Consider the following 27,891-nt stretch of genomic DNA (forward strand, 5'->3'; position numbering starts at 1 on the left):
TCTTATGATATACTATTATCAATGCTAGAAAATCAAATTACTGAAAAAAATGTCAGTGCATAACTTAAGTTAAACCGTTTGAAGGCATCTTTTTCTTTTTTACTCATATTAGGCAAAATTTATTAATTTCGCTAATTTACTCGCTCCTCCGTGCACTTTTGCTGATCAAAACAGAAATGATTTCCTGCATCATTCATTTCCGAATTTACAAGAAGAAGCTTTTACATCAACAAATACACGTTTTCCTATAGAATGTAAACGTTTATTGTGGAGATTTTTTCAGGAAATAGTGCAAAGCAGTAATATAATTAGGTACTTCAAAAATGCGCTCATTGAAAATATTGGACGTCACATTCCAAAAACCTCCCCCCCTCCCCCCTGTCACAAAAGGTCACGTTTTATGAAACACCCCCCTCCCTCTTGCGGCGTGACGTCTTTTATGGACAGCCCCTAAAATAAATTTCGGATCCGTCGGGGTTAAAGGTATGGAAAAAGAAAAAAAATTTGCACTATTAAATTTTGTCCAGATCCGATTTCCGGATCTAACGGGACAATGAAATTTGTACACGAATTTCTCGTTCTACGAAACAGCTAGACAAAATTTCATAATCTTAAATTCCAATTAAAGTTCCCGAATCACATAGCTTGCAATGAGATTTTATCCGGTTCCGAAGTAACGAAGTAAAATGGGTAGAAAAACGATAAAACTTCGCTCGATTTTTTCTGAAACCGTTGAAAAAATCTGCATACAAACATTCAGAATAAAGATCCCATATACTTTTTTTTCATTTCTTTTGGATCCAATTTCCAAATGTGCAAGAAAATAAACAACAATGCTCTTAATTTTTTCAGATACCACTAAACCCATTTTCATGAACTCAGATTCTCATGAAGGGTGTCCCCTAGCCGCTATTTTATCTTGATCAAACTTCCGATTCCGGAGTAATGAAGAAAAATGTGCTAAGAATAAAAATAAGTGAACTCAAGAATATTTCAATAAACACAGGTATAAATGAAGGTTCCAATAGTTCCATTAAAGGCTTTAAAATTTTACCCAGATCTCATTTCTAGTACTGGAATAACAGAGTAAAATGTTCAACGAATTTCTCATTCGCAGAGACCGCAGGACTATTTTTCATTCACTTTAATCTGACTTTCGGTTCCGAAGTAACGGGATAAAATGTTAAAAAAAATGAAAACAGTGTACTCGATTTTACGGAAAGGCCTTGTGGTTCCATTGTGGACAGCTTGCTGTTGAATTCCGTCCGGGTCGACGGAAAATGTGCACAGAGGAATGAAAAATACTGCCCTTGGTTTTCTCGGACATCGCTGAAGAGATTTTTTGCAGACTTTGATAAAAATTTAAAATTTTATGGTCACACAGTCTGCTATGAAATTTTATCCGAATCCGGATTCCTTTTTAGAAGTATCGAGATAAAATGTGTAGAAGCCTGTTTTAATCCACCAAGTGGTGTAATGATGCTTTTCTCATATTACATATATTTCCGTAAATATTGAAGAAAAATTAGAAAGATTATTTAAAGTTTATGAAGTAGATCACCGTTACCCCAATGGAAGTATCTTAGTTTTAAGTAATTCGTAAATTAAAATTAAAAATGCTCTCGGCTAGCTCAAGCAGCATTCCTTATGGCGTTTTTCATTGAAAAACACTGGTGGCGTGGATTGCTCTGGTTTTGCACTTTCGAGAAGATATGGCAATGAAACATCGTCTGAAAATTGCATTTCTGCTCGGTTAGTGCCAAACCAGAGCAATTCACGCCACCAATGTTTCTCAATGAATAATGTTTAATGCCGATTGAACATTATATTAATAAATAATAAAACACGTTTTACTCTCGGTTCCGGAATTGTAGGATGAATATTGCTAAACATTTCAAGTTAATTTAAAAATGTCGATAAGAAATTATTAAAAAAAAATAGTTCAAGTTCCAATAATTTGGTCGAACTTGAAGTTCCTTTGTTCTGAAACATATGGTCTTATCAAACATTAAAAGCAAAAGGATGAGTTTCGAATTGAAAAATCATATGGTAATTTAAATTAAACATGATCTAGAACTCATAGATGCAAAGCCTATCTGCATATAGTAAGTTAGCATTGACATTTTTTGAAAATGTTGGTGATGAAGTGTGTTTTTAGTGGCTAAAGTCATTCGAAAATATTACCGAGAATAAATTCCAACCTTGTGGATTAAAGATTTTCTGGTCAACACTTTTTCCTACATCTTTTAAAGAATTGCTCAAATTTAAAAACAGAGCAAATTGAAAGTGTCATTTGCAATTAAACAGGTAGTTGTACCACAATTGAAAGATATATTAGTTACCGACAGAGCTACGCATAATCGCAATGCCACTCAGTCATTTGCCTTGCTGAAAAGGGTGATCGGACATAACACTCATCACTGTGCGTAAGAATGGCCCTGGGAAATAACTTGGAGTCTGCTGGAATATTCTATTGAATAAATTGGATTTCACGCTTTTCCGGATGAACTAACGCGATAGGTCAAAGTATCCTAAGTATCAAACTGGCACAAGTATAGCATCAAACTGGTACGATTTCAACACTAATATGACACAAAAGTCGTACTGTAACCTTAGCAATGCGTTGAAGTCGTTTATTTGAAATATAAATGCATAAAAGCAGTGCAGTTATTCAGCATCTCCCTTAGCTTGATATGATCATATGGTGCCGATATTAAATGTACAAGCAATTTTAGTCTGTAAAAATCAATTCAATTTAATTTAAAGAAAAGGTGTAGCCGGGTTTCCATATAAAAACTGCCCCCAAACAAAACAAAAATTGATATACGCTGTTTGAAATGGTTTATATTGGAGTTGATTTTCCCAAAATTTTAACCCTGTAAATGCCATATTGGTGGAGTTAGGGTGGTTCTTCTGATTTTCATTTTATTTTAATTTTTGAAAAACCTCTTTAGCAAAATTGAAAAAATCAGGAATATTTAAGGAACTATGGGAAACCTTCCTGATTTTTTTCAGAATTTTTCAAAATGTATTTCATGTGAAAAAAAATGTTCAAAATTTTCGATTTTCTCAATCGCACTTACAATTTTGGCACGACTCTTGATTTTACATCCAAAAATAAATCATTTATGAGTACATTACGCTGTATTTTTTTCTGAATTTAAAAAAATGTGGACGGGTATAATATAATCATTCGGAAAAGCATACGTCTCCATCAAATTGTCATCATCCGATGGAGACGCATGGTATTTAGTTCTAAAATCATAACTAATGAATTGACAAATATTTATGTTTTAATATACGGTTTAAAGTTTTTATTCATGAACTGATAAGTCATTTTACATTTATTTTACATTTATTGTATTCAAATCAAATAATAACTATATTTAGTAAAAATTAACAATTAAATTATAGTTCTTTTGCACAAAAAAGTATTGCTAGATACCAAGTGCAAAGTCAAGGAAAATTCGAAACCAAGCGAAATCTAAAAAACTATCAGTTTTAAGGTAAAATGTTCGTCGACGTTCTGTATCACTTGGCTATTCATACGCCAAGTTGCCTGAAACTGCTCAACAAGACAGCTAAAGTCAAACGGCTTAAGCTCATAAAGACGAATTAATCAAACTGAGATCTGACTGACAGTAAATCCGTCGAAACAAAATGTATGAGAGGGAAAGGCTTTAAAATATAACATCTTCCCACTCGAATAATGGTGCGTAGCGACGATATCGGGAAGGTTCATAAATTCGTGTGTTCATTCATTGATGACCGCGGTTAAGAATACAAGGAAAGTAATACGTCACCATAAGAAATTAATCAACGGCGTATAAACCAAGGTTTTCAACAGCTGCTTGTAGATCCACCTATCATACGTACAGTTGAAATTGGACAGCTACGATCGACAGAGCATGTCATCAGAATAACAGACGGTAAACATTTGAAAATGGTTATTGAATGTGATTCGGAAGGCTCAAGAAATAGAGAAGCATAGCGAGCAAGGTGGATCGATCAAATGGAGGCAAAGAGTGGTCATAGTCTGAGCTGTATGGAGACGATTCCTAGATACATAATAATAGGGCTTGAGCTAATACGTGAGAAAAGTACTCCACGAAACATCAGAAAAAGACCACTAAGTGCAAGTAAATTCGATGAACTATATTTGCGAAAGCGTTTAACATTCAATTTTTACACATAGCTTAGTTCCTCATTCATTCTTAGTTAATACATATTTCGATTAAAGCAATATAACAATACGATTTTCCGAAACTGTTTACAAATCTCCAAATATCAAGGGGAACGTGCCATTTGAGCCAATTTGTTCTGATAGGTCTTCGGGACTTGCTGCAGGCGCTTCGACTTGATTTCTATCTGGTTTATAGTTTTTCTTAGGACTGCTAATAACTAACCTCGAAACCTCCAGACCAAGATGTTGAAGTTAGAAACGAATTACAACCGTCCGCTGACACACATGGTCACTAATGCATTCCCTACATCATTGCTTGGTATATCGACCCAGGCGTGCGGGCGTGTGTAAATAACAGAAGGAATGAAATTCTATTATCATTATTATTTACGTCAATACTCAAGCCCTTAGCTCAGGTTGTAGATGGAAACGCATGGTATTTAGTTCTAAGGGCATGTGATATATGATTTTAGAACTTAATACCATGCGTCTCCTTCGAATGTTGACAATTTGATGGAGACGCATGCTTTTCCGAATGATTTTTTTAAAGTCTGATATTATACCCGTCCACATTTTTTTTAAATCTGAAAAAATACTGCGTAATGTACTCATAAATGATTTATTTTTTATGTAAAATCTAGAGTGGTACCAAAATTGTGAGTGCAATTAAAAAAATTCGAAAATTTTGAACATTTTTTTTCATATGAAATACATTCTGAAAAATTCTGAAAAAAAATCAGAAAGGTTTCCATAATTCCTAAAATATTCCTAATTTTTTCTATTTCTTTGCTAAAGAGGTTTTTGAAAAATTTAAACAAAAAGAAAATCAGAAGAACCACCCTAACCCCACCAATATGGCAGTTAGAGGGTTAAAATTTTGGGAAATTCATCTCCAATATAAACCCTTTCAAACAGCTTATATCAATTTTTATTCTGTATGGGGGCAGTTTTTATATGAAAACCCGGCTACACCTTTTAATGTCACTATAATCATAAATCAAATAAACATAGATTTCCGACTGTACGGTGACCTTAACAGCACCTCTAGTGAGAAACGGGTGTACTTTTTTCCATTAGCTACTGTGGTTTTGTTAAATGCGCAGGCAACTTTATGCATGCATTTTAGGAGCATTTACGCACCCATTCTCCACCAGACGGTGCTTCTGCTGTCACGGGTTGCTCAACTACATTAGTATTGCACTGGGAAATCTATGTTTATTTGATTTATGCTATAATGCAGATATAGTGCATACGTTTTTGTATGGGAAAATTTTGGCAATTCAATTAAACTTTTGCAGTTTTGTTGAGTTCATAACACAATAATGAGTACAAATCATTAGGATGTTTTAGATCAATTTTATGTTTTAGGAAGAAAAAAACTAAAAGCTATTATAGTCTTTCAGTGGCCACCGGTCGTTGTCATTGATCAACTTTCGGTCCCATCAGTTCCCGTTCCACGTTTCCTCTATTGCGACCCGACCAACGGTGACTAATATGACTTCAAATTTTCCACCAAACAGCACTACATTTTCTATTATATGCTGCCACAAACCTGCTTACGTCTGGTTGAACGAACTAACCAAATCTCAGCCCCCGCTCGGTGGCTATTCTTTTGTGGTGCTTTGATCGGAAAAATGTCCGGCCGACGTTCGTCTCCTGTTTGGTTTAATATGGGAAAGCTAGATTATATTTTCTTCATTCAGCTTATTTTTTTTTCCTCTCGGTCAGCACCCACCAAGAGCGGAACTATTTTTGTAAGTGCCTACATACACGATGCCTACGGTTGGCTGTTGTACAACACAGCGGCATAAATGGACGGATCCCACGCTGGATGAAATTTCAACAACCATTATGTCCTATGTCTGTCGGTCGGTCGGTCTGTTGGTCGTTCGGTGTAACAGCTACTAGCAGCAGTGAAGGGCTTTTCCTGTTACATGGCTGTGACGGAAGTGGAATAGATTGAAAAAGCTGCCTGGCTGTTGAATGAGGTTTGGATTTTTCCTTCCTCGAACAGCTGAGCCAAGAAGTTTGCTCGGTTCTGGATGAATGGAGGCATTATGTAAATACGGTTCTTACAAAATGGTACAATCTGTTTTTCCTCCGTATCAAAAGGGGATTATCTCCTCAATTTTCCGTATGTTCCTTGAGTGGAGTGATTTCGTTGTGCAACGGAAGTTTATTGGAATGTTGTATAGTTTGGTAAGCTTCCTCTCCAGTGTTCGTCCTGTGCTTATACGGGATCCTTCAAACTAATTGCATTTTTAAGCACTCGGAAGCAACGGCTGAAACTCTGACCGACCTATCATAATCGTAACATTAAAGCTGAAGCTCGAAACCCATCTTACTCCCTAGAGTGGGTGAGTCAGTTTACGATGGGATCACATTCTAGAATCTTGAACGACCGGAATCGCCAGGGCCTAAAAAGCGGTGAAGCATTAAAACATAATTTATTTCCCCGATTAACTAGGCCTGTTTGTCCCGTTAGCTCAGGAACAATAAAATTTTACACCCTCAACAAAACCACAATCAGCTTTATGAGCACTCCACACAACAAAATCGAGCAATCGAGATTTGGTCCGAACATGAAAGCCGTTCAAATGGTGCTCCAATTGCACAATTTGTGTTGATAATTTGAAACTACTTTATCGGTCAAGGACGGGCCCATTGATAGTCACTCTCGAATACACTTCCGGTGTGAATGAACACATCAAGTTCGATTGCAGTTGGCAGATTGCCATCCGAAGGCTGGATATGTTCAATGCTTGCTTGGCTTCCAGTTACGCCAGCCCGTCCGGGCTGTAGAAGGAGAGCTGATTTCATAATTAGTGGCGAGATGAAAGTTTAAATCGATAGCAGGATATATCCATTCTAGGTTACAAGGAGCGCTCCGGCAGTCTTTCTGGCTTTCTCAGTGCACTGGATGGTGCAAGGCGAAGTTACAAAATTTTGGAAACACAGATTTTGACAGTAGTGCGAGAGTAAACGGAGAAGTTTTCCCCAATGGAGCGGCCGAAACGGTTTTCGGGGATCGTATGTCAAAGTTAGACGGTCTCTTCAATTTCGGAACTGGCAGGATAACTCAGGTTCTGCGACGAACGGAAAACTTTTCAGATGATAATAATGAACCCATAATGGATGTATTATCAGTGGTTATCAAGTTTATATTTACTGGGAAAACTGTGCATCATCTGCAGTTTCAATCCGCGCTGCAAAATCCAGATTAATACCATCTCCTGATACCGCAAATTTTCAACCGAACCACCATGTTTCAACACCGTAATATTTCCAAGTAAATCTCCCGAAGGTGATGAAAAAGGAAACCTCCCCGGCATCTCTAAGTGGCATCATCAACAGGGTTTTCACTTAAAAAAGATACCCTCAATTTCCTGCAGTCGGTGTCACATTCCTTCTCCATTCCGATTGAAACGGAACGCTGCTGTATGGCGGATATATTTTTTTTGTTGCTCCTCGACACCTAACGAAGGCTGACAAGCGATCAGATAGGAAAAGAAGCTACAAATGTCATAATTCTAGAGAAGGAGAAAAAAAATACAACGCATCGCATACAAGACTCGCACTCAGAATGTCCCTGCGACGGGTCGCTTCTTGCTGTTTTCCGACCAGACAACAGAACCGCACTTTTCTCGCACTTGGCACACGTCACAAGTCACTCATCGCTCTGGCGAGGATGGGAAATTCCTCAGGCAAGCAACAATGTTTGACGGTGAACCATCCGACAATGAAACGATGGCACAGCAAAGAGCACGGATCGTTTGGCGGAACAATCGGAAAGTGTGTGTGTGTTTTGCTTCTTCCGCTTACTTTCAGTGGGCAGGTTTCCACTACTTAATTGTTCGGACTCAACGTGCAAGGGGTCTGTTTCTATAATGCACACATTATTAGTGCGGTTACAGGATCATGTTTCATGTTTTACCTTTTTACCTTTTTTTATATATATAAAAAATAGGTATAGAATTCGCTCAAACTTTCGAAAAATTTTCCGAGGCCCGGAGGGCCGAATGACATATACCAATCGATTCAGCTCGACGAACTGAGCAAATGTCTGTGTGTGTATGTGTGTGTGTCTGTATGTGTGTTGTCAACTAAGAGGTCGAGATCTCAGAGATGGCTACACCGATTTTGATCAAACTAGTCGCAAATGAAATGTCTCCCCGTCACCCAGAACGCTATTGAATGGTTTTGAGATCGAATGTTTACTTTTTGAGTTATACGAAGTTTTATGTCAAAACTTTTGGTTTTTTGACAGTATCTGTCACAAATGACCTTGAAAACAGAATATGTTTTCAGACTTAGATTCGGCACGGTGATACCTATCCAACAAGCCATAGATTGTTCAAATCCGTCCATTTTTAACGGAGATATCGAAATTTTTGTGTAAACGACTTTTCCCCCTATTCTAGCAGTAGAAGTTTTGAGCGCTGTGTGACAAAGCATTGCTTGGGAGCAACGTGAAACACGATTTTTTATATTGTGACATACAATTGTTTCTAAGTACCAAAAAGACTGTGTACAGCATACTTTTTCATGACATTTAGCCTCGGACCGATTTTAGCACGGTCCGTTTTTGGCAACATAATCGTTCGAATATGACATATATAAACCATATAATTTTCGAGTTGAAAGCAATTCCATAACTATATTGTTTTAAACTTCTTACAGCAATAAATGCTGGAAGAACAAAACATCCATATACCATTCGAATAAGTTCGTCGAGATCAGAAAATGCGTGTGTGACAAATAATTCCACTCAATTTTTTCGGAAAATTTCTTTTCTACTAATTCAGATTCATATGAAAAGTCGTATACTCCCAAACAAAGTTCCTGAATTATGTTTGGTTCTGATCTCCGGAACAACAGGATGATATGTGAAACGAAATCAAAATTGTGTAACTCATTTTTCTAGTAGGACAGGATGATTAGTAGGTATAAAAATGTCTATTCCACATAAACTAATCAGGTTTATCGGATTAGCAGATTTGGATAGTCGATAACCAAATAAACTTATTTCAGTTTGAGTGGTATTCAGTTTTCGATTCAGAAGGCACCCAAAACTTTAATTCGTGCTACGATTTCTCAAAGATGTCTACACTGATTTTCAAACATTTTGAAACAAATGTAAACTATACAGCTACTCATGTGAACTTATCTGACTTCGGCGATACCGATTTTAGAATTCCGGTTCCAGTATCAAATCGTTTCTCAAAGCTCAATCGTTTTCTCAAAAAAAGCCTAATCGAATTTCAGAAACAAAAATTCAAATTAAAATAAACTTATAGTCCCATACAAAATTAATTAATTTTATCCAATTATGACTTCCGATTCTGGAATTACATGATGATGAATTTTTAAAATTCAAACCGATATAGAAAATGACAGAACTTAATCGTCTCGACTTGTGTTAACTTAATCGTGTATATCTCGACTTGTGTTAATGGCAGCAACATAATTCTTTCACTATTTCATCAAAAATATGATCAGGAATTTAGGATAATATTTTGAACAGTGTGAGATAACCACAAACAAATCAAAAATGAAGTTTTCTGAAAATTGAAAACAACGCGGAAAACTCTTTACTTTCGCTTGGGTTTTTCGCGCATGGACGACGATTTTGAGGTAGTCAGGCACATATCTTCAACTGACTGCGTATAAAAGGGGAACCGTGGTCGAAAATCGAGCATTCGTCGGATCACCTTCCAGTGACATTCGTGGTGAATTCGTGTGCTAATCAGCGAGATCGACATCAGAGACGCAACTACCACCGCGCTGATTGGAATCAAATCCAGCGTTACGTCGAAGACCAGCTCATCGAAGACATCAGCCTGGAAACTACAAGTGACATCGACCAAGCACTGCAATCCTTGGTAAACGCGATTCAAGAAGCGGAGGTTAGATTCGTCCCGTCAGTATCAATTAGGAGTTGGACGATAACTCGTGGGACTGGTCCTTACCTGGCTTTAGTATGGGTATCACCTTGGCTACCTTCCAGTGAAATTGATCTTGTTACTAAAAACTTAATCTCCAAACGTAATGCGTCACGGCGGCAATATCAACGCACAAACAATCCCAATTTAAAAAAAATATCTAACAAAACAGCTTACCTTTATAATTAAGAGTAGACTTGAAACAGTAAGGAATAACCAGTTTGCTTCCGATATGCGTAATCTTCCGAATTACTCCCGACCCTTCTGGCGGGTAACAATGATTCTGAAAAATAAGCCTAGACCAATTCCCCCTCTAGTAGTGAATAACAATATCAAAATTACTCCTTCTGAGAAAGCAAATACTATCTCTGAGCATTTTCAATCTTCTCACAAGCTGGGTGAAAACGTCAACGATACCATTAACAATCTTGCCGCTACCCCGAATGATTTCCCGCCGAATGAAAATATTTCCATAGATGAAGTTAAATCTAACATTAAATTCTCGATAAATATGAAAGCTCCCGGGTTTGATGGATTGTTTAATTTGACTCTCAAAAAACTGGGACCCAAAGCGTACTCTTTGATAACACGTGTGTTCAACCGTTGTTTGACCCTAGCATATTTCCCGAATCACTGGAAGGTAGCCAAGGTGATACCCATACTAAAGCCAGGTAAGGACCAGTCCCACGAGTTATCGTCCAATTAGTCTGCTATCTGCACTTAGCAAGGGTTTCGAAAAATCGATATACGATATATATAGATCATTTAGGGGTTTTTAGTTTGTACGTAAAGTACATATTCAGTTTCGATTTCTTCACGTTTCGCCTTCGGCTCATCAGTGCTTTTAGCAGTTCAAATTGAACCGCCATCTCCGCCTAACAGTTCAACTTGAACCGCTAAGCAGACGCAAAGTCCACACTATTTATGTGACCCTAGCGGTTCAAGTTGAACTGTTAGGCGGAGATGGCGGCTCAATTTGAACTGCTTTAAGCACTGATGAGCCGAAGGCGAAACGCGAAGAAATCGAAACTGAATATGTACTTTACGTACAAACCAAAAACCCCTAAATGTTGTTAAACTTGTGTAAGAAAAAACAAAAACTTGAATAAAAGAAATGTTATGGAAAAAAACGGAAAATCGAGCATTTCTTCTTGTGCGTTGGATGGAAGCAGACGTCGTGGGAATGATTTAATCAACCACCAACTTCGGAGAGTTCACATTCTGCGTGGTTAAAAACCTCAAACGCTCAGGTCACAACTCTCATTTGGACTTCAGTCGTCCGGTGGAGCAGTTGACAATGAAAGCAGCCCTTTTGCGTGGTATAAAGCCTCAAACGCTTAGGTCATGCTTTCATTTGGACTTCAATCGTCAGGTGGAGCAGTCGGCATTGCTTTGATTTGGACTTCGGTCGTCAGGTGGATCAGTCGCTAGTAATAAGAACAGACCTTTAGCGTTGTACAAAACCTCAAACGTTCAGGTCGCAGAGCCAGTTTTCCTTCGAAGAAGATCGATTACATCATCCTGTTGGTGGTCGTTTGCATCGGAGCAAAATACAATGGAAAATGGACAACAATGTGGAACATTCTGCAAAATCAGCCCTTCTAATGGCTCTAAATGTTATCTAAAGAACTATAAAGATGGGGACGGGTATGGCGTGATGGGTAAGTCGATACCCTTCACGCAGCCCGCCTGGGTTCGATTCCACAACCCCGCACATACGGTCAGAAAGTTTTTCTGGTCCGAAGAGGCGAATGACCTTCAGGTGAAAATCTCTATAATCGAAACAAAAAGAAAACTATAAAGATTGTTTCTTTGTAAATCGAAAATAAAATCATCAGTGTAGTGCAAATCTAAGATCATTTGATCAGTTTTTTGCAATTTTCACAGTACTAAATTCGCAACAGTGTTTAAAATTGTTTATATCCAATCAGTGTTTAATATCTTAGAAAATTATACAATTTGCCAGAAATTAATCCCGCACAGCATTTTGATAATATCTTTTACTAAAATATTGAAATCCGAAATAAAATAATCGACATCAAAATTCTGTATGTTTCTATTTAGAACAATAATTGTATACCCAAAGAATTATGCGAAATTTTACTTCACTATACTGTATACGGCCCATTTTTTCAACCAGTTGTAGTTTGTGGTAAACTTTCTGCAGATTTGCTATATAAAATGCACAGCACCGAGTCAGAAGCCATTCATTTCGAATTTGGCTGTCGTTGTCATTGTGTTGATTATGGTGCGATCGAAGAATCTCCAAGCGAAATACAAAGCTTGTTACCGCAAGCGGAAGAAGCAGGAGACTCCAACAGAACACACATCAGTTTCGCATTTACGGACAACAGGTCATTCTGAAAATTTAAGACGGAAGTCAGCAATATCCATCGGAAGTCAATGGTATCCATCGGAATTTGAACTCGACTCGTCACTCTCCATCACGAACGCCTTCATAACAGGTTCTTTTCAGAATCACCATTATTTTATCATAAGGAACTGTACTGGTTATTTCGTAATATATGTGTGTCAGAATGTTTAATGTAACTAATCTGTACTTTAGTTTAGTTAACCAACGGTCCAAAAAAACTGGTTCTTTCAAAATATTGAGTGAATTGGAATGCTTTTTTAAAGAATGATAGTTCTCTATTCGTTTTAGTAGAAATGAAAATAATTGAATTCTTTGAGGATGTATACAAATTAACTGCGTATATCCGAAGTTCGCGACCTTCGAAAATCTATACAAAAGAGAATAATTATTGGTAGAAATACATGCAAAAAGTACTCACAATTATTGAACCTGTTTATTACAGAATATAATTTGAGGTTCCCATATTATTTTCGAAGAAACATACAATGTTTCAGAAGAACCGGTTTAACAGAACTAGTTCTTTCGGTAGAATGAAGAAGTTCGTTCCGAGAGCACTTGATGTACCATAGCTCTGGTAAAAAGTAGCTGCTCGGTACTCATGTTTACATACCTTCTGTTTCGTACAACAAGGTTCCTGTACTGTTACGACCTCGAAGTTGCAGCATTCGATCGCACTCAGAAGAGCCAGGTGATTTGTAGTTCTTATTTCATCTTCTGGGCCGTCTTGATTTTCCGTAACGAATGTTTATCGGGCAGCTTGTTTTACCTGTATCAATCCTCTGTCTCACCCGAAAGCTATCCTGGGAGTTTGCGACAACTCAAAAGATTAATTAATCGAAAAGAAACAACGACAAGCGGATGAACAATTAGGGTAACAGAGGTATTTTGGCCACTTCATATATTTTGGCTCACCTAACAAACTTTATGGATTTAATCGATGTTAAGTAACCCATGTTGCATCCATTTGAAGCTAATCACATTAAATAACCTATTGCGGAAGGGTTTTCCAAAGATATTACAACATTTGGTGAATATTTTTACAAAGTGGGCCAAAATAAAATCAATCCTAAAGTGGGCCAAAATACCTCTGTTACCCTATACAGAGACCAAATTTGTTGCTGACTGAACGTAAGAGAACAAGAGATCCAGGAAGTTCTGGGGCGCTTTTTCCCTACACAAAAATGGTTAGAACTTAATCGTGATTGCTTCTTGATGTTCTTAACCCAACAACATAATTTTTGCTACATGCTATCGAAAATATGATCAGCAATTTATGATAAAATTTTCAGTTGCATGCAATATTTACAAATAACTCAAAGTCACAGTTTTCTTAAATGTTTGGAATCAATAGTCAATATAGAAAAACTCATGATGCTTTTTTGTCTTTCTCGCTCTCAGACATCGGTTTCGATGCAGCGAACGACAGTAAATTGAATAATCATGAACTTCCAATGAAATTATTGTAATTTCGTTTCATTCTCTTCTGCTTTGTCTCATTAATTTGTGAGTTAGAATAGTGTAGTAAACTTGTCCGACTTAAGTATGCACCATTACAATGCTGAAAATAACAAAACGAAACCATGCACAATTCACACAATTTAACAACTTATCAGAACGATTTTGGATATTCAGATGTGAAAGAAACGTGTTAGTTCGATTCGTATTCACGTCATTCAGTTATGTCTCTGACACTACCCACCCACTTTTTTCAACGATATTTCAATTAATCCGAGCTGTGGAACTTTGGAGGATTGTCGACGACTACGACAGCAACTTCAGTTTTTCGTTGATTGGTGTTGCAAAAATAAACTACTCATTAATCAAGTTCATCGAATCTTGAGTCCGGCAACACTCGACTACAATATTGCAGGCTCAGTGCTGACTAGAGTAAATCAGGTGAGCAACCAAGGAATACAGCTGGATGAAAAATTAATTCGATTTGTATCAATCACTAATTATAATCACTAAGGCTTACTTACGTCAGTTGGGTTTAATATCCAAAATCGCTAAGGATTTCCAAGATCCTCACCGTCTGAAGGTATTGTACTGTCCTTCTCTGGCGAAATCTTGAGAGTACATCAGTGATTTGGTTTTCTTACCTAATTATGTGGAGAATACGGATTGACCCGGGAAAATCGGGAAAACTGGAAAAAAGTCGGGAATTTTGTTTCATCGGGAAAAACCGGGAAAAAGTCAGGAATTTTAGAGAAAAACCGGGAAAAATATTACTAGCTCACATATGAGTAACAGCTGTTAGCATAATGATTTTTTTTTTTTTCAATAAGTGAAATGTAGGAGACAATACCCAATTTTACGTTTGAGCGAGATGTTCAGTAAAAGTGTTTAAACAGCTTATTGTCTCATACATGTTCTATTTTGAACATTCCATTCCAAATTGGACCAACACCCAATGTCTCGTCCAACGATTTTTAAGTGTTTAACAGCAGTTTTAAATCAATCAGAAAACATCAGAGTTTTATAGTTGTTATCGATAACAACCCAATGAATGCGCATTTTGAAAAATAAGGATAATTTGGATGCTTCTGTTGGATTTTTATTTAGTTTTGGAATAAGAATTCAACACACTTGGAAATGTTTTGTCTAAGCCTCAAGGTAACATAGGAAAAATTTTTGCTAAAATTATTAAACTTTCTTATGAATCTTTATGATTTGAAGTTTGCTAATGATTGCCCTTGTTTCAACACAATTTGTCTCAGTAGTGTCATCTTGCGATAATACTTGTCTTATGCTCATATTTCTGTGAGATGTCAATAAGACTCACAAAGTTGGAAGAGTTTTGTCGGCTTTGATCTTATCCACCGTTTGCAGGGAGTATTTGGGTTTCTTCTTTGAGAGCTGAAAATGGTTTCTGAGGAACAGTATAGAAGCTTAGAAAGATTTAGAATAGGGATTGATTTGTTCAGTGAATCTATGTTTAATTTCCTTTTAAAGGTCCTCAACTGTTCCATAGTAGGATTACAAGAACGATGATATTGATGTAGACGAAAATGAATGGAATTTAGCTTTTGAAACTTCACCTTGAACCTTAAAAAATTATTACATAATAATAATAATTATGTAAATAATTATTAGTAATTTAAATTATTTGTGGCTGTATCGATATTTCTCAAAACAATTTCAGGGTTTACATTGCTTTCGATATGAGATCTGTATTCTAGCTGATTAGTTCTGAGGTGGTAGAATATGAACTAATCATTTCTTAATTTGAAACTTTGATTGTTGTTGGTAGATGATCTGAATCAAAGTCACCATCACGTCGGGGTCACCAGTGAATCAGGTAGATTTATTCCAATTTATATATTCGCAAATAATTTTTGGATACAGGAGAGTTTTCGGAGCACATATAAAACCTTAGTTAGAATAGTACCTCGTCACGGATTCCGGTGACAAAGACTCGCTGCTTTCCTCAGGAAACACGTGAGAGGACAGGAGAAACAAAATATGTCAGCATATTGGCATAAAATGAAGACTATATTTCAAATAAACCGATATTACACTAAATTTCTGTTCGATATTACAGCTTTAAGCTGTCCCTGATGTAAAAAAGGGCTGCTATAAGGATTATTTGTCCGAAAGTGCGAACAACTTCATGTGTTACATTGATCTGCTAGAATCAGATCAATTGTAGAAAGATTTCTCGTAGAAGATGAATTAATTGAGCTATTGGAAATAAAACAGGCTTAAAACCAGTGGAGAGTTCATCATGAAGAACTCGAACTTTTTGATTACTCCACGAGCATTCTGTTAGGAAAAAATAGATCGATATCTTGTGCGTTTTTACAGCTATCATTTGATTTATTTGCTCATCAACGCATTGAAATCGTAAACATGCTGCATTCCAAAAATGGGATGACATGACTGATGTACCTTAGGTATATGTACATCTAATGATTTTAAATTGAATTTTATTACATGAAAATTTAAAATTTTTGGTCTGGTAGGACATTGTTAATAATTGGTTTTATGGTTTCCATCTCAATCGTAGCATGACAATTCATCTGAGTGTATCGTTCATTGAACAGATGTGCTTGTAAGCGAATCACCACAATTTGAACATCGTATGTCCGTATGACAATTTCTTGTCCGTTTTTGTGATTATTGTTCCTTATTGATTTATTTTCAATCATATGTATACAAAAAAAAAAAAGAAATAAAAACAGTCAAGTGCACTCGGAAAAAAATCGGGTCCGTGTAACCAAAACCCCTTCAAGGCTAGAAAAACACGGTATATCTGTAGTTTTATTCAAAGAATATAAAAACTACTAAACAGAGGTGATTTGGGTCTTTTCCAAAAACCGGGAATTTTTATCTTAAAAAACCGGGAAAACCAGGAAAAAACCGGGAAATTGAAATCGGTAATTCACTTGCCACACTGACACACACACAAACACACACACACACACAAACACACACACACATTTATTTTCAAGAACATGTAAAATTGTGTGGTTTGAAAATGAATGAAACAAAAAAAAAACAAAAAATCAACAGCAACAGCGGGACTTGAACCAAGAAATATTAAATTACAAAGCACGTCAGTTAATCGACTAAGCCACAGTAGTCAATATCTGCTTGATGAATATTTGATACATATAACGTATAATACATTGTAGTGAACAATAGAGCCATTGTGAGATGAGCAAAGTTGAAGAACAAAAGAACAATAAGCGCCGGTGGTTGCACAATCAAGGCCAATTGTGTTTGCCTTCAGAAAGAATAATATTCGACCTTCAGTGATCGAAATTGAAACATTGCTAAAGGAGAAAATGCCCCTCGACATTAAAAAGCTTATGGAATTACAGTTTAACTAGTCTTATAACGCCGTACACATAATGTTCTTTCCCAAATATGTAGCCAAATTTTCCGAACTCGCTGTAGAATATAAAATATACTACTACGTAGAGCATAACAATGTTAAGTTAAAAATACTCATGTATGTGGAAGACTGCGCCATTGTTCTGTGCTCGTTTTGTAAAGATAGCGCGATAGATGAACCAATAGTGCTCCAACCCTCACAAGATGGTAAAGAGACAGCCTCTGCCCAGTGTGTAGAAGAGTACCAAAGTGGACGGGGATAGCGTGGTGGGTAAGTCGGTGCCTTTCACGCAGTCCACCTGGCTTCGATTCCCAAACTCCGCACATAGGGTCGGGAAGTGTATTCTGACTCGAGTGGCGAATAAAATTATGGTTAAAACCTATAATCGATAAGAGTTCCAGCAAATTATTTGATACAAAATTGAGAAAAAAAGATTCGACGAAATCTCTGTTTGATTGAACAATCATAATTTAATAGGAAATATTAGAATAGTGCAACAGTGCTTTTTTCATGTTTCACCTGCGACTTATCAGTGTTTTACCAGTTAACATGGAACTACCACTGCCACTTAGCAATTAACAGCCACAACGTTTACACTAGTGACGACGCCAAACAAGAAGGAAGCCGGGCGCAGCTTGTAGAAAAACGAAGCGAAATGGTTAATGGCAATCAACACTCGAAATCCTAACAAACATATCAACATGTAATCTAGCCGAAAAGGTTGGGATTTGGCAAAGTTACATCCAGACAATCAAGGGAACAGCTGGAATAATGTATTTGAAGTGGAAGATCGTTTCAAAAAATAGGAAAAAATCTCGAAATTCTTATTAAACTACCTGATTTAGCAGGCTGACATGTTTCGTCATAACAAACTCTTCCAAAAACGTTTTTTTAACTCATTTTTTATCTTGCGCAATGAAAACTCCCTATTTTCGGCTGGATTTAACTTCATGCCATTATTCAAATATTTTGGATTGAGATGAGACTGATTCGATGCATTCTAAGAAGCGGTTGGTGGAAAAAACGGTCGCCGCTGTTCCAAATACCAATTGTAAGAGTGGTTTGCAAGGATCAACGTATACTACGGATGCGTGAGCTAAATTCACGGACATACATGGATCCAACTATTAATGTTAAATGTTACCCTTCGACGTGTCAAAGACAAACTCTTATTGTTTAGGTTAGTTTTCCAATTCTAGAATAAATATTCTGTTTCTTTTTCAGTAGATAATCTTTTTATAGTGTTCAACGGAAATCCTACTATACAAACAACAACAAAGTAGTGAGCATCGCTTTTCGCGTATAACAAATTCAATTTTTTAATCTGAACAAACCGCCATGAATAATTAGCTTCCGGACTGCGAAAACGACTCCCGAAATTATTATCTACTTGGTTAATATTTTGAGACAGTCTAATTTCCATCCTTCTAGGATGTCCCCGTAATGCAAAGTGACATGAACATGCGAAACAAAACCAGAAAGTAAAATGATGCTGTCAGATTGAATTACTCAGCTTTTCTCTGATTGGACAGAGATTGACCTTCTACTTTGGGAAAGATGGATGTGTTTGTATGTGTGTGTGTGTCCTTGAAGAGGAACACAAAGCACCTACCTTAATACTGTCGTAACACGCGGTGACGCGTCCGTTTTGTACTTCGACGTTGGCCGGCGGATGGGCAAACTTGCACTCTGTGTCCGGGCGGGAACATTTGTTGCGCTGAAATTCGCGGCAAACTTCCAACTGCAGCCAGCGGGAGTCCTTGCCGTTCAGTAGATTTGTCATGTTCATCATAGCAGCCATTCGCTGGGGCTCTTCCTATGTGTGTGTATATATTTTTTTCTTTGTATGCGCGCGCGTATATGTGTGTGTGTGTGTGCTTTTCGTTTATGCGTTTAGGCCTTCACGGTTTGCTAGTTCTCAGCTGTAGGAACTTCGCACACACTCTCTCTTTCTTTCTTTCTTTCTCTCTCTCTCACTCGCGAAAATCACAACACTTTTATGATGTGATAATTTAACTTGTGTTCACTAGTAAAACTACACAAAACTAAACAACGAGAGATGTGTAAGTGCATAAAATTGGGAAACAATCTACACGAACATTGACTACCGGCGTTTGACGCTGCGAGTGGAGACAACGTTATTCTAAGACTGCACTAAGAATCCTTTCTACTAAAGTGTGTGATTCGTTTCAAAACCACCGTTCAGCAGAGCTTTGCCTCCGTTTTGTATCACAAGATAAGTCGATGTAGATGATTTTAGCTTTCTCCGGCGGAGTGTCTTTCCGTCTGTGTTGTTTGCTTTCGCTAACTAATTCCTATGGCAATTAAAACCGAAGACTAGAGGTACTTCCGCTTCTCGATCTTTGCTTCTCTGGTGCTAAGATTAAAAAAATTAATTCCTTCGTAGTTACTCAGGAACGGACGTTTTTGGTTTTCTCTGTGTCTATCAGTCCGAGTTTTTTTTTTCAAATGTTGGCTGACTGACCGACTGTCTCAGCTTTCAACTGCTACTGCTTTGATGAAGAAGTGAATAATATGCTTCCCGTTTCAGGATGCCCTTCTTTCTCACTACGTTCACTCGACGGACGCTAGTTTTGATTGTCCTTGGGAAGAGTTATGCCGTTTCCTGGTTTCGCCTTACGAACCGTAACCGGTTTTTTTTTCTGTCCAGCTTTCGCCGTTCGGTAACTTCTAATTACTTCTGCTCTCCGTCCGTGGATATCCTGCGGCTGAGCGGCAATGAGGCGGCAGACTTCTATCAGCTTTCACAGGCGACGGAAATCAGAAACTCTGTCAGTGTGGCGTTCCTTTTTTTTTGCTTTGCTCCTTCTTTCTGGCCGCGCTTTCTATCAAGTTCTTTTTCGCGCGGTTTCGGTCCTGTTACTTTCTGTGGTATAATTGGTGTGATAGTGCAGTTGGCTGTTTCTAGGATGTAATGAGCTTCGCCTTTTCTGTTGGATGCTGCGGTAGAAGATGCAAAAAGCACAAGCACGAGCACAAGCTTAGCTCCTCGAGGGCTGGGGAGGGATAATAGCGAAGCAAAGAGGGACAGCGGGCGGTGTGCAAGAGCAGGCGACTAGCGGCGGGGGCGGCGATGCTGGCGCTCGTTGAGTTCCAGGATTGTGAACCGATAAAAAGCAGCTACACCACGCGTAAAGCCGGTTTGGACGTTACTTGGATGGGGGGAGGACGCTGTCTGAAAAGAAGAGAAAAGAAAAGACGATCATTAAGAATGTTAATCGGTGGTAAAGTCAATGAAATTGGATAGAAAAAAAGGAAGAATATAATTGCTAGATGATAAATGCTGCTAGTGTACTTTCTAAGTAACAAATTTATTAGGTATAAAAGCTTCAAATGAGCCATAAAAATGAATAAACTGCTTTAATTCCCCTAATGGTGTAATGATGCGTTTCTCATATCAATTATACTTTTATATCCAAGTGAAATTGTTTAGAATATCTTAAAAGAAAAACTGGCTCGGGAATTCTGAAACTGAGACTCAAATATTTTCAAAACCCCTTAGTCGTTTTTTTTTGAAAATCTTTTTTGCGTTTCCAAGATATCTGACTTAAAAAAAATATCGAAAAATAACTTTCAATCTCAAAAACCGTTGGATAGATTGGTTTGGTGCTCTCGACAATGTTTGAAAATTTTCGATGTTGAGAAATCACCATAGGGGGGAAAAATAAAAAAAAAATATCTACTCTGCGATTTAAAATAAGTTCCAGAGAGTCGATTCATCCAAACAAATCTTTTTTTCGAGACGACACTAATGGCGTTTTTCATTGAAAAACACTGGTGGCGTGGATTGCTCTGGTTTTGCACTTTCGAGCAGAAATCGCAATGAAACACCGTCAGAATGTTGCATTTCTGCTCCAGTGTTTTTCAATGAAAAACGGCATAAGTCTCGATGTTTTATGTAACTTTAAAACTTTTGGCATCAAAAAAAAATTTCGATTTAATGAAAATTTCATGATCCTACCCTAAGCTTGAAAACAAATCGAAACGATAATTTTGAATTTGCTGCTCATTTTGTTTTGGTGCTTTGCTAAGTTCATATGAAGCTAAAGAAGCTTGAAAATAAATCGAAACCCAGTGGATAGTCTGTTGTTAATAAGTTACTAATTAGTAACGGTAATTTTGAATTTGTTGCTCAATTTTTTTTTAAATTTTTTTGAGTACTTCGCTAAGTTCTTATGAAATTTACGAGGCACCTATTCTAAATAAACTAAAGAACAAATCGAAACCCAATGGATAGTTTGTTGCTAATTGGTTGCGGTAATTTTGAATTTACTGCTCAATATTTTAAAATTTTCTTTGAATACTTCGTCTTTACATGAAATTAACGAAGTACTCGAAAGAAAAATTGAGCAACAAATTCAAAGCCACCATAACTAATTAGCAACTAATAAGTAACAAATTAACCACTGAATATCAATTAGTTGTCAAATTTATTTGGAGTGTTTCGTTAGCTCCATATAAACAACTCGAAAAGTTAAAAAAAAATTAGCTGCAAAATTCAAACCACCATAATTCATTAGCAACAAATTATCCACTGGGTTTCGATTTGCTTTCAAACTTTTTAGGAGGGATGCTTCGTTAGCTTCATATGGACTTATCGAAATACTGGAAAAATTAAAAACAATAGAAACAAATTAAAAACTTCCCGTAACTAATTAGCAACAACTTTTTCCAGCTTATTGAGGAGGGATGCTTAGTTAACTTGATATAAACTTAGCAAAAGGTTCGAAATCGAAAATCAGCATCAAAATCAAAACTGTCTCAACTAATTAGCAACACTATCCACTGGTTTTCGATTTGTTTTCAAGTTTTGCCTTTCTCATATAGAAAGCTTATGCAATCACTGTGAAAACCGACTTTTGAACCGAGGCTCGGAGGGCCGAGTGTCATATACCATTCGACTCAGTTCGTCGAGTACGCAAAATGTCTGTGTGCGTATGTATGTATGTAACGTATTTTTGCACTAACTTTTCTCGGAGATGGCTGAACCGATTTTCACGAACTTATCCGACTGGATCCGACTTCCGGTTTCGGAATTATGGGGTAAAATGTGCAAAAAATGTGAAAATAAGGGCACTAACTTTTCTCAGATATGGCGGAACCGATTTTCCCATACTTGGATTCAAATGAAAGGCCTAGTAGTTCCATATAAAATTCCTGAATATTGTTTGGATCCGACTTCCGGTTCCGGAGTTATGGGGTAAAATGTGCAAAAAAAACGAAAATATGTTTTCTAGCTTTTCTCATAGATGGCGCGACCGATTTTCACAAACTTAGGTTCAAATGAAAGGTCCTGTGGTCCCTGTGGTACGTAATTTCTGAATTTCATCTGGATCTGATTTCTGGATCCGGAAATATAAGGTAAAGCGTGGTAAAAATTGTATACTATCACTGAAAAGGGCGAAAATCCGTAAAAAGTTTTCTAAATCGACCTCAAATCTTCTCCAATCAATAGTTTTTATCAGTAGCTGGTCAAACAAACCGATTTCGGTTATTATTTTTAGGGATCGAAGAAAATTATTTTTAAGAATACCATAGTATTATTAATGATGATATGATTGATATGAGAAAGGCATCATTACACCACTAGGTGGATTAAAACAGGTTTTTTTAGAAGAGGTATTTCATAAACTTTATAAGAACTTAGTTCTTAACTTCATATGAACATAGCGAAGTACTCAAATAAATGAAAATATTTAGCGAAAAATTCTAAATTAACGTAACAGATAAAAAAATTGTCAAATTAAACCGTTATTGAAAAACAAAGAAAGTTCCCTCAAGTTCTACTATGAAAATGTTTAACTATTTCGTTATAATATTAACGCAATAGTGACAGACAGATATTAGTGTTTCGAATGCTATTTGCATTCATCCTCAGTGTATCAGTTTAGAAGCCGGTCTGATACACTGAGGATGAGCGAAGTACTCAGAAAATAAATTCAAAAATTGAGCAAAAAATTCAAAACTATCGGGGACGGGTGATAGCGTGATAGGTAAGTCGATGGTTTTCATGCAGCCCATCTGGGTTCGATTCCCAACCCCGCAGATAGGGTCGGAAAGTTTTTCTCGTTCGAAGAGGTGAATGACCTTAAGTTTAAAACTTGTTTAATTGAAAAAATATAAAAAAAAACGATCGTAACTAATTAGCAACTAATTGGTAGAAAAAAAACTATCCACTGGATTTCGATTTGATTTCAAGCTTATTTGGAAGGAATGCTTCGTAAATTTCAAAAAACAATTTTAAGTTACCGTATCTAATAAGCAACTAATTAGCAACAATCTACCTACTGGGTTCCGATTTTCTGTCAAGCTTATTTAGGAGGGGTGATTCGTTAATTTGATCCGGGTTGGCGGTTCAATGCATACGGCGCTGGTCTTACAAGCCAGTTGTCATATGTACGAGCCCCGACCTGAAAGGATTCATAGTGTCAGTAAGATCGTAGTACTAGCCATGCAATGATTCTGTACGCTAAGAATCAGCTGCGAAGTCTGTTGAAACAGAAAAAGTCCCAATTCCACAAAAGGAATGTAATGCCAAGACTTTGCTTCGTTAATATCTTATGAAATATTAAAAATATTTTTTTTTGATTCTTAAAAAACAAAAAAGTTTGTACATAAACTAGTATAACCTATAGAGTGAAAAAGTACTAAGGTCGGTTAAACCATCTCTGAGGAAATGGGAAGAGATACTTCCAAAACCGGAATCAGGGATCCATTTTTGAGTTTATGGCTACAATATACGGTCATTCATCAAAAACCCCAGAACAAGGAAAGCCAAATTAATGTTTGGCCGTCTACTGACACTGACTACCGATTGGAATAGTTTTGTGGCAAGTTCAGAAATTATTTTACTTTTTATTTCCGGTGCTTCCGGAATCAGATACCGAGAACCAGCATAGCCGGAATCGGATTGTTTGGTTGTCTATTGACAATGGTTACGTGTTGCCACTTCAAGTAACGGTATTCAGTTTTTAACACACTTTACCCTATAATTCCGAAACTGGAAGACGGATCCGGATGAAATTCGAAAGTTTTGTATGAGACCATGAGACCTTTCATTTGAATCAAAGTTTGTTGAAATCGGTCACGCCATCTCTGAGAAAAGTGTGAAAGTAATTTGAAATAAGAAATAAGATATCCGAAAGGCGTATCAAAAAAAAAAATCAGGAACTTTGTATAGGACAATTGTACCTTTCATTTGAATCTAAGTTTGTAAGAATCGGTTGAGCCGTCTCTGAGAAAAGTAAGTGTACTTATTTTCATTTTTTTACACATATCACCCTGTATTTCCGGAACCGGGAATCGGATTCAAGAAAAATTCAGGAACTTTGTGTGACGTTCTAAGACCTTTCATTTAAATCTAAGTTCATAGAAATCGGTTTAGCCATCTCCGAGAAAAGTGAGTCCAAGAAAATGTTACATACATACATACACACACATACATACATTTTGCGTATTCGACGAAGTGAGTCGAATGGTATATGACCTCGACCCTCCAGGCCTCGGTTTCAAGGTCGGTTTGCAAAGTGATTACATAATCTTTCTATATGAGAAAAACGAAAATAAAAAATATTTTACAAAGAGTATAGCCGGGTTCTCATACAATAACTGTCCCCAAACAGAACAAAATTTGATATATGGTGTTTGAAAAGGTTTATATTGGAGATGATTTTCCCAAAATTTCAACCCTTTAACTGCCATATTGGTGAAGTTAGTGTGGTTCTTCTGATTTTCAATTTATTTATTTTTTTCAAAAACCTCTTTAGAAAAAAATTGAAAAAAATCAGGAATATTGGAATATGGGAAACCTCTCTGATTTTTTTCAGAATTTTTCAAAATGTATTTCATGTGAAAAAAAAATGTTCAAAATTTTCGATTTTTTTTAAATCGCACTTATAATTTAGGTACCTACATCAAAAATTAATCATTTATGAGTACATTACGCTGTATTTTTTCAGATTTTTAAAAAATGTGAACGGGTATAATATCAGACTTTAAAAAATAATTCATTCGGAAAAGCATGCGTCTCCATCAAATTGTAAACATCCGCTGGAGACGCATGGTATTTAGTTCTAAAATCATATATCACATGCCCTCAGAACTAAATACCATGCGTTTCCATCAACAACTTGAGTTCAGGGCTTAAGAAAGAATTTTCATAAGGAAGGATCGGTGAGAGAAACATAAATCAGAACTAATGAATTGACAAATATTTATGTTTTAATATACGGTTTAAAGTTTTTATTCATGAACTGATAAGTCATCTTACATTTATTTTACATTTATTGTATTCAAATCAAATAATAATTATATTTAGTAAAAATACTAAAGGACAATTAAATTATAGTTCTTTTGCAGAAAACAGTATTCCTAGATACCAAGCGCAAAATCAAGGAAAATTCGAAACCAAGCGAAATCTAAAAAACTATCAGTTTTAAGGTAAAATGTTCGTCGACGTTCTGTATCACTTGACTATTCATACGCCAAGTTGCCTGAAACTGCTCAACAAGACAGCTAAAGTCAAACGGCTTAAGCTCATAAAGACGAATTAATCAAACTGAGATAGGACTGACAGTAAATCCGTCGAAACAAAATGTATGAGAGGGAAAGGCTTTAAAATATAACATCTTCCCACTCGAATAATGGTACTTGGCGACGATATCGTGGAGGCTCATGAATTCGTCTATTCATTCATTTATGACCGCGGATAAGGATATAAGAAAAGTAATACGTCACAATAAGATATTAATCAACGGTGTATAAATCAAGGTTTCCAAGAGCTGCTTGGATATCCAAATAACAGAAGAATAACAGACAGCAAACATTTAAAAATGTGATTCGGAAGGCTCAAGAAAAAGAGAAGCATAGCGAGCAAGGTAGATCGATCAAATGGAGGCAAAGAGTGGTTATAGTCTGAGCTGTATGGAGACGACTTCTAGATACATAATAATAGGGCTTGAACTGATACGTGAGAAAAGTACTCCATGAAACACCAGAAAAAGACTGCGTCCGCTGGCACACATGTTCACTAATGCATTCCCTACATCATTGCTTGGTATATCGACTCAGTCGTGGATTACGTCAATACTCAAACCCTGAGCTCAAGTTGTAGATGGAAACGCATGGTATTTAGTTCTAAGGGCATGTGATATATGATTTTTGAACTAAATACCATGCGTCTCCATCGGTTGATGACAATTTGATGGAGACGCATGCTTTTCCGAATGAATTATTTTTTTAAAGTATGATATTATACCCGTTCACATTTCTGAAAATTTTGAAAAAAATACTGCGTAATGTACTCATAAATGATTTATTTTTGATGTAAAATCTAGAGTGGTACCAAAATTGTAAGTGCGAATATTTTGAACTTTTTTTTTCACATAAAATACATTTTGAAAAATTCTGAAAAAAATCAGAGAGGTTTCCCATAATTCCTAAAATATTCCTGATTTCTTTCGATTTTTTTGCTAAAGAGGTTTTTGAAAAAATTAAATAAAATTATAATCAGAAGAACCACCCTAACTTCACCAATATGGCAGTAAAAGGGTTAAATTTTGGGAAGAATTATCTTCAATATAAACCCTTTCAAACAGCGTATATCAATTTTTGTTCTGTTTGGGGGCAGTTTTTGTATGAAAACCCGGCTATACCGTTTACAATTTTTTTCATACACATATTTGAAAAATTGAAAAGAGTAGAAAATTTAATATAAAATTCCGTCACAGTTTTTTTACTTTCCAACATAGTTATGAAACAAAATTAAATGTTAATTCTAAAATGCATGTATTATCCATTGAAAAATAAATGTAATCCAATTTTGTTTTAGATCGACAAGGGCTTTCAATCAAGTTTTCGATTAAACTGATGCATTTTTCATTGTTCTTTTTCATTGCTACTTTCTTCGTAGGCTAAGATGGAAAAAATGTCATTAAAAATAGGTGATTTTTAAAAAATTTTAATAGAATTTATGCAAAAATTTTACATTCGACGTAAATTTGACTAGTGTTTCTAAAAAAATAAAAAGTTTCAGCTAAAACTAGGTAATGACATCTACAAAACTTAAAGTTTTAAAAAAAAAATCAATTAAATTCATTTGTTTTAGTAGTAGTTCGTCTTCGTTTTTATAAAATCACTAAACACACTAACGTCAGTGGGAGGTTACAGTAACATGCTAAGAAAATAAAAATAAGTTTTTCCAATTATTTAAAAAAATTTAAATTAATTTTTAGTGTCTTGCTGCCCATAATCGCATATCAGTTCAGTCCCACATGGGTTCTGGTCACTTTTGAGTTAGCCGGACGGATAACGTCTATTTTGACATTACTTTCAGAAATTGTAATAATAATTTGGGGTTAGTTTGGTAAAATTTGAAGAAAAAAAATCAAGTCGTGTCTGTCCCATATGGAAAGAACTCGCATATCTGTCCCACGTATTAAAAATCACGTTTTAATAACTCAAAAATGTACAGTTCACATTAGTTTGTTACTGGTCACTGTATCAATATTGAGCGTTGCCAGTGCATGCAAAAATT

The 27,891-nt window shown here is 36.3% G+C and overlaps 1 protein-coding gene across 27 annotated transcripts in view; it reads right to left on the bottom strand.

Annotated features, from left to right (window-relative positions):
• LOC131434615 (protein muscleblind) overlaps positions 1 to 27,891 on the bottom strand; it is a 961,748-nt gene that overhangs the window by 586,141 nt on the left and 347,716 nt on the right. For all 27 annotated transcript variants that reach the window (XR_009230364.1, XR_009230367.1, XR_009230365.1 and 24 more), the window contains one exon: positions 18,949 to 20,532. Coding sequence is in view for 21 of the 27 variants with exons in the window: in XM_058601504.1 (XP_058457487.1) it covers positions 18,949 to 19,137 (189 nt within the window). In the remaining 6 variants the exon portion in view is untranslated. The remainder of the gene's footprint in view (positions 1 to 18,948; positions 20,533 to 27,891) is intronic.

Source organism: Malaya genurostris, chromosome 3, assembly GCF_030247185.1.
Source record: "Malaya genurostris strain Urasoe2022 chromosome 3, Malgen_1.1, whole genome shotgun sequence".
In the NCBI taxonomy this organism is placed as follows: Eukaryota; Metazoa; Arthropoda; class Insecta; order Diptera; family Culicidae; genus Malaya; species Malaya genurostris.